The following is a 13,486-nucleotide window of genomic DNA, read 5'->3' as shown; positions in this document are numbered from 1 at the left end:
AGGCCTGGGATGTGACATGTCAGGCTTTTCGTAGCAGGCCGGGTCACAGAGAGAGAGAGAGAGCTCTTACTGAATATGTGAGGGGGGTGAGATTCTTGTAGGTTGGTGTGCAGCAAAGAAAAATGTTTTGAAATGCAATTCATTAGTAAAACTTTTGTGACGTTGATGAACATGTCGGTCGACCTGTACTGTACGTATAATTTAACCCAAAGTCTTCATCATATTCGTCCATTAGCCTACCTACGTGGCAAAGTGGTAGGCACATCGCGCCACGATGACAGAGGTTCCGGGTTCGAATCCCGACCTTGGCATGGGTGTTCTTTGTGAGTGTCCCTTCAAAATTGTATCTTCATCCATATTCATAGCGAAAAAATTGTGAAAGGAGAAGAGAGCACGATGAACACACGTATCAGGAAACACGTGGTAGTAACTTGCCGTTCATTTACGAACCCATGTTGACTGCAACTTTTGTCGTAGTGGTTATCACAGCCCGATACGACTCCAGGGGTCCCGAGATCGAATCCCGGCCTGAGCAAGAGTGTTCTTTGTGACTCTCCCTTCATCAATTTGATCCTATCATCACTCATCCTCATCCTCGCGATTAGCCAAAAGTAGCAGAGAAGCGAACGAAAATAAACCAAAGCAACCAAGCAGTAATCCATGAATTCCTAATCAGTATATCATATTTAATATTTAGTAACATTTAAATACCTGTAATATTAATAATAACAATTGATTATGGAAGTTATTCACTAATGGTAAACTGGTTAATAATTACATTTAAGCAGCTTTCGAGTTACTATTTCTGAACATCTCACTGTAAATTATTTTAACAATTGCAAAACTATGTTTAATTGTGTACATTGAAAAATTTATTTTTTCAAAAATTCAAATTATATATTAAAATATACATGTACTCTTTTTGAAAGTTTACACGTGTTATTGCGATTTTAAAGTTTATTTTTAACATAATAAACTCTGTTTTTTCTGAAAATATGAATAAAATAAAGTTTTATACATAAAGGGAATAAGATCAATCATTATATCTGTGGACCATTGCTAAATTATAAGCTATATTTTCAAAATGATTTCAAATATTACAGTATAGTGGTTTGATTAAATGTTGATGCGATTATTCAAGTAATGCAAAATGTTTATTAAACCAATGAGAAGGGTTTGCACATTTAAAACCCCCCTTTTATATACGGCAATTCAAATATGCAACTACAAATACTACAAAACAAGAAACGGTACATATACAGTATGTATTTCCCTAAAGTGAGAAGTGGTTACTTCACTGACGTAAACAATACTCACCTTTTATCTAAACTTGACCACATGCCTGACTTGAAGGAAAAGATTTAAAGTATTTCTAGGAACTAGTTTATATCAAGCAACTTGTTGGGTCGAATAATTAACAATCAACTCGAAAACAATACATTTCTTTCATCTCTTGTGCTCTTTGAAGTCACCATTGTACAGTATCCTTGTCCTTTCTTTCGCGTCACTATCTACAAGCACTTGTATCTTAATATCCTTGACGTTGACATACGCGTACTTAACAATGTACCTTACAAACGTGCTTATCAAACTAAATGTTGTTTATGCTTTTCTTTTGAAATAATAGACCTATTAGTTAACCTTCTGTGATCAATTTGTAATCAGGAAAAATATTGTTATCTTGTACAATTCTTATCGCATTTTAACACTTACTTTTCATATTAAAGAGTCTATTCACTAAAATTACACAGCTTTTCAAAGTTAAACCTAATAGAATTGTTCAAATTTGAATGCTCATTATGATTACCTCTCTTCAGAACAGTTGATTCAAATATTACCAATTGGTTATCGTATTGTAACTAACGTACTATATGCAACTTTATCAAAATTTGTCAAAATATGGGCTTGTAATAATATACATCTAATATACAAAAATAGATGTATGTGTGTATAGCCTATATGTGTGTATGTTTGTTCCGGCATAACTCTCGAACGCCTGGAGCAATTTCAAACAAACTTGGTACACATATTACTTACAATATGGAAAGAAACACTGTGGGGGTAAGACACCCCTGGCACTCCTAGAGGTGAGAAGGGGTGACATGTAAAAATAATCGGAAACGACCGATATTAGTGTGGAATCTATAGTTTTCGGGGTCGCTAAGACGAATAGTGACACTCCCAATGCCGTTCAACTCCAAGTTCATCACCTATCGGCATGGGGGTTGAGAGGGTGTGAAAAATTAAATGTCGAAAAATGACCTACCTCTCGAACGCCTGGAGCAATTTCAACCAAACTTGGTACACATATTACTTACAATCTGGAAAGAAATACTGTGGAGGTAAGACACCCATGGCACCCATAGTGGTGGGGGTGGGAAGGGGTGACATGTAAAAGTAATCGAAAACGACCGATATTAGTGTGTAATTCATAGCTTTCGGGGTTGCTAAGATGAGTAGTGACACTCCCATTACCGTTCTTTGTAATCAAGTTAATATTATAGTGAATTTGTAAAATATTTTACTTTATAATTTGTATACTGTACTTATACTTTTAAAAACCTGTAAATAAAATTAGTTACATTTTACACTATAGTTAGAATTCATTATTTTCCTGTCTAGTAGAAGATTGGGATAAATAAATACCCGGACAACTCCAGGTAATCAGCTAGTTCATTATATAAGCCAGAAATTAAAAAGAAGATAAATAAAAGTTACAAGATAATTGTTCTTAAATTAGCCTACATTATTGTCCAATTTCATTTCTACACAATGGGACATTTACTCCAACTGTCATTTATATTTAAATTGAACTCCCTCCCAAAATACCCATAAATCTCGTTACATTATTGATCATAAGTTTCCTCATAGATCTTGAATCATTTGAAACGTCATGAATCCAAAGTCTCTTTCTAATATCCATAGAAAGTATGGTGTCAGTCTATTGGCAAGTGGCCTGCAACGTGTAATATTATAATAATTAGCAATTCGTACTGACAGTTGTCGACAAGATACCGTGCACTTGACTCTCCTCCGTATCAATGTGGAACAATGAGACGTCCGTATCAGATTTGCTTGAGGTGACAGATAAACAAGCTCTTGCGTATATGGATTGCTGAGAAATTTATTTTGAGCTTCAACAATCACGTGATCTCCTGGACTTGGAGACAACGGTAGCTATAAAGGGGAGTGATTTTTTTTCCTTCGGCTCACAATTCCTGTCGCCGTTCTAGATAGGTCATTTAACAAGTAAGTGTTGTACTATATTGATTATTACAACTATTTAACCCACGTTAGTGTCATTTCGGTCTTATATTAACGAATATTTTCGGCGCACTGTAACTGGTGTGATTACATGCTAAATCGACTATGCTAAGGAACACTGGATTGTAAAGGTGGATAGTGTATATATATATATATATATATATATATATATATATATATATATATATATATATGAAATCGTAATCGGGGCTCATTTTTAGGGGTGGTGCATTTATCATTCTCTTTTTTCCTCAGTTCTACATTGATTTTATTTGGGAATGTAAATTTTCTCAATTTCGGAGAGGGCTGTAGCCTCATCAGCACCCCCTTTGCGTACACCAGTGACAATAACGTTGGTAAATTTTCATTATTACCTTATGTCTTGTTGTAAAACCAAATTATCAGGGACCTGTGAAATGGCCAAGACGAAAATGGAGAATATTAAGAAGGAAATTGGTAAGAATGCTCAAGAGTGGATTTCCCTTGCCCAGAATACGTACAGGCTGAAAACATATGTTGCTTCGGCTAAATATCTCCGGGTGTGAGAATTTCAGAGAGTTAGTTAGTTAGTCTTTACAGTGTATGATGGTAGTGGTTATTCCCTCCCCTCCCCCTCAATAAAAAATGTTTGTTTGTTGAGTTAGAACTCGCTTGCTGACTTTTTTCTGGGAGGGAATGGCTATTTTTCTCACCTGCTTGACAATGTATCCGTGACATCAGCCAGTAAGGCGATTTTTATTCCCATCAATAGAATAATGATGATATTTATAGTACGTACAGTCAATGGTAAAATAAATAGTAAGCGAATTGTCCTCACCAGCTTCATTTACTCTGTTTTCCACAAAGTGATGACCACAAATTTAAGTAAAAGGTTCAATAAGAAGAGGACATGTACAATTTACCTACTAACTTTGCAGTTGGCTGTACAAAATATTCTATTTGGTTCAGTGTTCATGAAGTAAGAAACTTTTACTGCTTTCAAATACCATCAGTACAAACATTAACAATATTTCTGACTTCACTATACGATGCGAATAGTTATGACAGTGAGCGAAAACTGAAAATTCGGCACCAGCAGAAAGTCGGAAGGGATAAAGAATTTGCAGTGCATATATTTTTTTGGTATGATTTTAGTAATTATATCTACACAGGGGGAGTGTGTGAATAAATGATGAATTGCAGAATCTATAAATGTCAATTTTACCAAATCGCATGATTGTGTTTTGAACACATTTGTCGCCCACCGAACAACATATGAGGGGTTCAGAGCACATGTGTCGTATCTCCACTAGTAATGAAAACTGAGTTGCATGTATAACTGTGAAGTATCAACATTTCAATGCTAGAAGTAAGTATCATAAGTTTCAAATTCTTGTTTGTGCTCCAACAGATAAGCATTATACTAAGCTATGTAAGTGTGCCTTTTTCTCAAAACTGTCTTGATTCTAGTTACGCCACTTGCACTCTGAACCCCTCGTATCTTTTTGTAGGTGTCTTAACTTGAAACACGTTTTGAAGGAATCATTTTTAGGTTTGTTCAGCGGCGAAAAACTTATTTTGGTTTAAAGCAAATTAAAATAGTAGCAAAACATCTCATACGTCACCACATATGTGGAATGGTAGAGGTAGATAGATCAAATTTGAAGAAAATTTTTATGTGAAACATTTGTTTTAATCTGCGCCACCATATTCAAACGGACAGCAAGAAAAGTAATTTCTTTGCACATTTAAATTCATGCACACTCAAATCATGAGTGTGTGTGTGTGTGTGTGTGTATGTAATGGAGAATTAAACACTTTGAGTTATCCAGGAAATAAAACACGTATATTGTTCCTTCTTGCAGTGAAGCCCTTGGACACTTTTATCCTTCTGGCGAGTTTAGTCGCCGCAGCAAGTGAGTATCAATATTCCTATATTCATTCTTAGTAGGTAGCTAATAATGCAAGTACGAATCTAAGTCATTTTTTTTTATGTAGATGAGCATTGTGTTAGTGATAATGCAAAATTACAAGCCAATACCTTACTCTAATATTTCTGTTATTCAACTGATTTCCATTAGATAGAACTAGTTTGTTGTAATGAATACAAGTTATTTCAGGAAGAAAGTATTATAGAGGTCGAGCCAATGCTGGTTACAAATGTAATGATACACAAACAAACATCACAATATGTTTTCAAAGTAGAAAAAACATCTTTTACTGCACTGTTAGTAATTATCGTATAATTTACAATATTCTGCCGTTAAAATTTAACAGTGTTGACTGTTAATTTACAAGAACTGGACGGAGCCATGTTGTTTAATGGATGATATTCCACTTGACGTCATCACGCAGTGTACTCTGGGGGGAAAATCAGGCGAACAGATCGTTAAGATGTGTTCAGAAAAGCTTATGCGATAGCCTTACAGCGAGAAAATGTGCGATCTTTTTTTCAGTTTTTAACTAGTTTGTCGAAAACTGCGTTGTAGTAGTTCTGGAACCATCGAGCGTTAATCACAACTTAGTTACATTTTTGGCAGTGCTGAGTTTTCAAGTTGTTAACAACTGCAAATGCCTAATGCACGTCATCGCATTGATGAGATATGTGATTTCGTGGTGATATACGGTAGAAAATTTGGAAATGAAAATGATTTAGAAGGATGCATTGAGTAACAAAACTCATCACATGTAGAAACAACATTTTTGTGCTGTTTTCAACGCAGGGTCTGATCTGTTTGCCGGAGATATGGAGCAATGTGGGGGAAGTTGTTCGCTGAATATCAATCTTTTGAATTTAGTATTGTGCATAAATACAGGTAATGATTGCAAATAGCAGTTGCGTGAATCATATATATATATATACATTTGAAAACTGAAGCATTCAAATTACAACAGTTAACAGGTTTTTGGATTTAGGGTACATTTTTACGGTAGTTTGGTGGCAGCGGCTATTGACGGTCTTAATTTCTCCAGTAAACATTTTACAGTGAATGTCCGTTTGTGTACAGTTACAGGCAATAAAAATGGGAAACCCATATCCTGAAATACCTTCTTCCCCGCAATGCATTCGTTATGTGTGTTGCCTAAATCTAGGACGATGAGCCAAGTTCAATAACAACTTTTCAATAGGTAGTTCTGCTCTCGCCTCACAGTTAGGCAACCTACATAACGCATTGCAGGGATGTTGAGGGTATGAATGTCCCATTTTATTGCCGGTGACTGTACAAGTCCGTTGCAACGATTCCTGCTACTTTGCTATTTTCCAGGTGCCCTCTGCGTCATCGATGAAACTAACAATCCGAACTACTTGAACTTCTACACTATTCCCATCCCTAACGGCTTGGAGTTCGTGTTCAGCGTGAAGGCTGCGGCCTATGCGAGGCTCGTGCTGAGAGAGTCTACAGGGTCCAGAGTCATCCAAATCAATCTTGGAGATTTGAGCAACACGGAGTCGAACATCAATGGGGATGACGGAACCATTCTTGACACAGACAACACATGTGGGCTTCTCTCCGATGAAGAATTCCGAACCTTCTGGTTGAAGTACGCGTCTGGCGTGGTTCAGGTTGGAGCGAAGGATAGCACCACTCCCCTGCTGACTGCCACCATCCCAGGAGTTGATGTGGACACGGCCGAATTCTCGTCCAAGGTGGTGGCTGACTGGATATATGACCCCGATGGCGCTGGTAAGCGAAGAAAGCGGCCTGTGTTACACCCAACAGCAAAAGAAACAGTAGGCGAATTGTCCATCACAATTTTCATTCAGTCTGTATTACACTATGTGATGATTAGGGAAGGGATTTTAAGGTGCAAAATTATGGTCGTGATGGCGAAAAAAAGGTTCTGAAAATGTTTTCAAATAGGTGTTGAAAAAATGCCTTTATTCAATGCTCCCTTTTTCTACGCCTTCTGTATATAATGCGCGCGGACCGCAGAGAGAACTGTAATTCTGCCGATTACTTTTCTTAACGTTTGTGTTTTCCTCGCGGGTTTTGCTACATTATCTTGGTAACTATTGAGGCTGCTATGATTATATTATACCATTTTGTAGCTCTCGTTCTGTTCTACAAAATGAAACTATAGGATTTTATGTAGCTGCTCAAGAAGAGTGAAGTCATTAATTTTTCTGTTCAATTTATTTAGCAAAGCATAAAAGAAAAGGAAGGAGAAAAGGTGGTGAAGCATCAAAGAGAGGGTAAAAAGAAGATAGATGTGCTAATCTCACGAAAAGGTGCAAAAGTGTACAACAAAGCGTGCTCATTTTACGTGATGTCATGTCTTAAAATATATACCGGGTGTTTCAGAAGTCTTTCCCTGATTACAAACTTTATTCATATCCGCTATATGCAATGTAGAGATGTGAAAGTTGTGCCAAAATGTTGGAAAACTAGAGTTGACGAGCTGTATCTTTGCGGGTGGCCTTGGCTACTCCGCGCAGAGTGTGAGAGAGATACGTTTATGTAGTTGCCTCCTACTATCCCTTTGGGTGGTCGACAGCAAGGACAGAACGCAAGGATAATGACGCGCATCCGGTAGCTCCTCCCCCTGGCTACTGGCGCAGCTGGGCTTGGACAGGGTTCACCCGCAAAGATACATCTCGTCAAGTCTAACCAAGTTTATTTGTTGTAGGTTTCAGTAATGAGGCTGGAGAGTAGCAGTGTCAGTGCCAAGGAATCCGGAATTAATGCTCTTGACATCGGGTGGCATCTTTCCATGCAATGTTTATTGGACTTGACAGGATTTGGGAATGAAGATAAATTCCATTTTTTAAATACCAACTTATTAATGGCAGATATTCTAGACGATAGAATTCTGTACATTTGAAAGTTCCTCTGCATTGTTATTGGTGACCGGGTCTCGTGATACCAGAGGACAGATATGCTGAGCTTTTTCCTGATTTGTGAACATTTCCGATTTTCTGGGCACTGACACTGCTACACTACAGCCACGTTACTCAAACCTGCAACAAAAAAACTTGGTTAGTTTTCCAACATTTTGGCACCACTTTCACATCTCTACCTTGCATATAGCGGATATGAATAAAGTTTGTAATTTGGAAAGACTTCTGGGACACCCGGTATATCTCAAATGATCGGTATGAAAACAGCTCCTATTTTTGGAATGGTGCTGTACCTTGAAATCCGTTCCATGGTGACGATAATGAATTGAAATAATGACGCCAATAAGAAGAGGGTTATACCTGCTTCGAATCAACATAACTTCATTCCTTAAAACAACACAGAATGAAGATTTTTTTTAAAAAAAATACTAAAAATAGCGATGAACAATTCGTTTACCATTATTTGTGCTGTTGACTGTACGTCCATGCGTAAATGTGCATTGTCTACATCAGAAATGCAACATGTCGCTTACCACGTTAATACAATGATATGGGTTCGAGGAAACTACAGATTGATGTGGTTTAAGCTCACTCACTCACTCGAGAAAACTACAAGATGCCATTAGATCTAGTGGTTGACTGACAATACGTATTTCTCTTTACCATTATGCCATAATTTATAGTTTAAAAAGATAGGTTTTTACGAGTAAAATTGTTGGAATTAGGCCGTCGACTTGGTAACAAAGGTTTACCGAACCTCAGTCTCATAAAGGTCGAGAACCCTTGGCCTACTTTATCTTCAACCTCAGAAGTATTCAGTCCTGAAGATGGTGTGTTCACTTTCTTTTACTTTTTGACTTTACATTCCAAACTTTTACTCCCCCTTCCCTATTCTTCTCTGCTAACCTCATGCATGTTTCTTCTGTTCTTTGTTTCCCTTGGCTTCGTATGTACAGAAGGGAGCTGTGGAACGTGTTAATATTATGATCTTATTCCGCTAGTGCCTTTGTTTCTCCGTATCTTTAGCGATTCACATTGTGAGCGATTTGTTTCATATGTATAGCATTGGACAATTCGTCCACCATCATCTTTACCAGCAACTGTACTTTTTGGTTCTTTATGAACTTTTATTTTTGTTTAGTTTCCCTCTCCCGAAACTTTGTAAGACAGATAACTTTTACTTTACTCCTTTTGGGGAAGGTTTCTCATCCCCACGCTGGGGTGAGTGTAGATCTGGTGTTGAAATCTTCACTTATGGGAAGCTTTCGGCTACCTACTCCATCCTGTGCTTGCCTATGTTGTTTTCCCCTTCATTATTCCTTCTTCTCTCGGGATGTGTCGGTTTCCACACTATTTGCACTTCAAAACATGTTCGTTCGTTACTCTGTCTATCCATTTCATCTTCAACATTATCCTGCAACATCACGCTTCGAAGGCACACAACCCAGTTTCAGCCATCTGTTCATGTTTCAGATCCATACTGTTCTGTGCTTCAGACAAATGAACTTAGGAAACCCTTCCTTGTAGTCAAATCTATGATCTACTCACACTCTGTAAACTATATGTAAGCGGCATGGTATTCAGCATAGGCTTAAGGGTGATACAGTCACAGGCAAAGATAATAGTAGAAAATTTTTCCGATGTTCGTTCATCCAGTGTGAGGTTCAAGAGTTTAAAGAAACAAAAGAGAATAATCGCAGAAGACAAAAAAAATAGCATTGGACAATTTGTCCACCATCATCTTTATCCTAACTGTATTTTCTGGTTGTTTATGATCTTCTTTTTCGTTTTACAGCTACAACTTTCAGTACAACTTCATTTACAACTCCGTACACCATAGACTACCCTGCAGGTAGTGGTGTTGGATCTTCATACCACTTCAACTTCACCGTCCAAGCTGAATCAGACGCTCTGCTTATGCTCACCAACGGTACTAACCCCGACGATAGCACGCCAGTGTATGAAATCTTGCTGGGAGCAGAGGGCGCGGGCTCTAATCCCATGTACACCGCCATCCGAAGAGCTAAGGGAGGACCCGACCTGCATCAACAGGACACCCCAAATATCTTAAACAATACTCCCACATGCTTTGTAGTTGACATCATACAAAGAGACACGTCTACAGTGCAGATTAGAAAAGCAGGCGAAGCACCTTTCTTCACTTGGGAGGACACCGGCTCAAAAATAGAAATAAATTTCTATGCTATAGCAAGCAACAAGGCAATTTTCACCGCATGGAAATTCCCTTGTGATTGTTGATAGTAAACGAAAGCTGCTGTAAGTATTTTACTATAAAGTTCATTGATTTGCTTGAATTAATAAAATAGGTTTGGTTAATTTTTTGGTATCCACAAGGAAAGAGATGTAGCTTTGCTAAAATTTGATGACTCTAAACAAATGTGCACAATAAGAATTTGTTACTGGTCAAAACATTCATTTGTTTTTCACCTACTTAAATAAATAATTGATTACCACAGGCTATTTTTTGATTATTACAAACTTTTCTTTTACTGTATTGGTTCTTGGACTCTCAAGAATGAACACATTAGATAGTTACATTGCTTTCACAACATATTCTTTATCATAAATGGATAGCATTCTTACTTTCGGAACTTCTATATATATACTCGTAGTATAAATATAAATACAATAAAAACAATAAAGGAGCAAGTGGTCCAAAATGTAAATGATTTTACTTTTTCTAACTACTTTTGTGGTGATGTTGATCTAACGGTAAAGAATCAAAGATATAAATGTAGAACACTAAGGTATTTTAATAATCCAAACTCTGTAACTGCAATACAGACTCTGTATTCATAGATTATCTTCTAGAATGTAGCTTTTTCAATCCTTAATCTTTTTCTTTCAGCTTCTTGAAAACCAATGACGAAGTCAACCTGGATGCAGTTCTTTTTTCTGAGAAGTAAAACGTATTCAATATTGTGAAGAGAAATGTATTATTTATTAAAAGTTCACGCACATGGAATTTCATGTAATATACACCCACACCTAAGTTTCTTTAATTGTAATGAATATATGTATTTTTATTCTTTCAACTATATGATACAAGGTGTAATGTAACATAGTTTCATTAAAATTGCAAGGATGATAAACAGTGTTGTACACATTAGTTTATAAACGTAATAAATTGATTTATAACAAAACCTTGTCTATGATTTAAGTGTGTGTGAAATGTATCTTCATTAACGCGTATATTCTTATATTTGAACCGAGAACAATGTGGAACAACATGCCCAAGATGAGTGTGCCAGGTACCTTTATTAGTTAAGCCACTCCCGAGGTTCCAAGATTTTTTCCCGTGATGCTGTTGTTATCCGCGCTATGACGTCATGAAGAGGACAGAATCGAACTTACTTCGTTAGCGCATATGGAAGTTTGAAATAAATGGGTCGATTTTTTACGTATACAGTTTTTCTTGAATGCCAGTACAATGAGTACTAATCCTTATGTTTGTGCTATTGCAACGTGTAATAATAATAATTAAAAAAAATCGCCTGGAATAAAATAACCATCGCTTCCCAAAAAACAAGTTTCTGCAGCAGGATTGATTCAATTTGTTTCTCCAAATTTCGGACTTACTTCAACACTCGCCTTTCATATCATCACATGTGAAACTTTCAAAAACCATTACATAATCGGAACTCAGTTTCTAATTATTGCTTTATTGAATATTGAGAGCAAGATAAGATCTTTTTAGCTTTGATTTTGAAGTTGAAACATCGCCCGCGAGAAGTATAATTTGAACAACTTCTGAGTATCAAATACTAATTAACATTTGCACTGTGTTACATTATTTTGTGTTGAGAAATAGTAACACCATTAAGCCTTGTTTCCATGATTATGAAAAACGAAATATGCTGACCAAGGCAGTAATTTATTCTATTAAAAACATAAACTAAACGTAACGTTTCAACCTTCTAGCAAGGTCTTCTTCAGACTCAAGTACAAATGTACTTGATACAGAGTCTGAAGAAGACCTTGCTAGAAGGTTGAAACGTTACGTTTAGTTTGTTTTTAATAAAAATAAATTACTGCCTTGGTCAGCATATTTAGTTTTTCATTAGAAATAGTGTTAAAAATATAATGTACGACTTACAAGACAGACGTTTCGCCCTTGCACATCCTTTCAACATTCTCGTCAAACAATGAGAACAGCTATCATGTGGATAATGCCTAAATAAGCTATTCAATGTAATGCATACTTATCAAAGCGAGGAAAATTTTATCAATGACTTTGTATTACTATCAATATAATATTTTATATACACATCTATTATATTTATATATTATAATTTAAATATATCGTACATATGTAATACTATCTTGCTGTCTTTAATTTATTTTATATGTGCTTTATATGTGGTCCAGTCGGTAAATAGTCTGACTGCCACGCTGGAGACGTGGATTCTGTTCCCGGGGTGGTTGTTCTCGAGTGGGATTTTTTCAACAACGTCCTTGCATGAAAACTGCTTTGAGGTTCACCAAGGGTCTAAAATAATAGTATCTAGGGGTAAAGGCGGGGGCCGGAACGTGATGCTAACACCACCTTCATAAATGGCCGAGATTGTGAATGATAATCCATATATTCATTCATGGCAATGCGCAGAAGGTACTTTTGCTTTTAAAACGTAGTGCATATTTAGTCTCACACCGTGCCATTCGGTCTACTCTTCTCTGTCGAGAAGCACACAACTGGTGAATAATAGATAATAAATGTTCGTGCCACCACTGTCAACAACAAACGAATAGCACTAATAGTTTCCACGTAACAGTGCTTGTCACAACCAGCCCCCGTCACAACCAACCCCGGTCTCCTCTACTATTCTCAGCAGCATAAATTATAACAAACACGAATGTTGTTGTGACTTGAAAGTCATTGCGATGCTATATACTCTGGCCTTATCAAGAAGCTCTTGTGCCTGTCATGAAAAATGTTGTTTGCGAACCGTTAGTTGATTCCAGTAGTTTTCCTACTACTATTACACAACAAGCTGACTCTCATGAAAGCATTAGAAAATAGCGCTGAACAAGGGTGGAACAGTATTTCAATACTTGAGTGAAAAGTTCCCAGAGCTAAGTAGTAGATAGGCAGGGAGTGTTCGTTGATTCAAAAATGCGCCAGTTCTTGAAAGACCAGCTCTTTCCGTACTTTTTTTTAACATGGCGAGCACACTGCCTGCAGTCATCACAGAAAGCATTCACATTGTTCTGTGGAAACAAGAGGCTGGACAATTATAAGGGTCTCGTGGAAGAGCTTACATGTTCCTATGAGAAACGCTGTTGCAACATGTCACTGAAGATGCATTTTTTAACTCGCTGTTAAATTTAAACTACGTGTTTTTAAATAAGCACTTAATTTATAAAATAATCATTTCGTACAAC

At 36.9% G+C, this 13,486-nt stretch overlaps 2 protein-coding genes across 2 annotated transcripts in view; both read left to right on the top strand.

Annotated features, from left to right (window-relative positions):
- Positions 1-13,486, top strand: part of LOC145992499 (uncharacterized) — a 366,905-nt gene that overhangs the window by 332,364 nt on the left and 21,055 nt on the right. The window lies entirely within an intron of this gene.
- Positions 3,153-11,223, top strand: LOC145992769 (uncharacterized). The gene is made up of 5 exons (XM_083129160.1): positions 3,153-3,249; positions 5,109-5,159; positions 6,510-6,929; positions 9,879-10,360; positions 10,953-11,223. Coding segments are annotated over exons 1-4 (936 nt in total). The 5' UTR covers positions 3,153-3,248; the 3' UTR covers positions 10,343-10,360; positions 10,953-11,223.

Source organism: Lepisma saccharinum, chromosome 9, assembly GCF_977018435.1.
Source record: "Lepisma saccharinum chromosome 9, izLepSacc3.1, whole genome shotgun sequence".
In the NCBI taxonomy this organism is placed as follows: Eukaryota; Metazoa; Arthropoda; class Insecta; order Zygentoma; family Lepismatidae; genus Lepisma; species Lepisma saccharinum.
Note: the sequence above shows the minus strand (reverse complement) of the source record. Positions and strands in the feature narration are given on the sequence as shown.

Coding starts and splice junctions, on each gene's coding strand:
- LOC145992769 (XM_083129160.1), top strand. Junction 5,160..6,509: donor GAGTTTAGTCGCCGCAGCAA/GTGAGTATCAAT, acceptor GCTATTTTCCAG/GTGCCCTCTGCGTCATCGAT. Junction 6,930..9,878: donor ATATGACCCCGATGGCGCTG/GTAAGCGAAGAA, acceptor TTCGTTTTACAG/CTACAACTTTCAGTACAACT.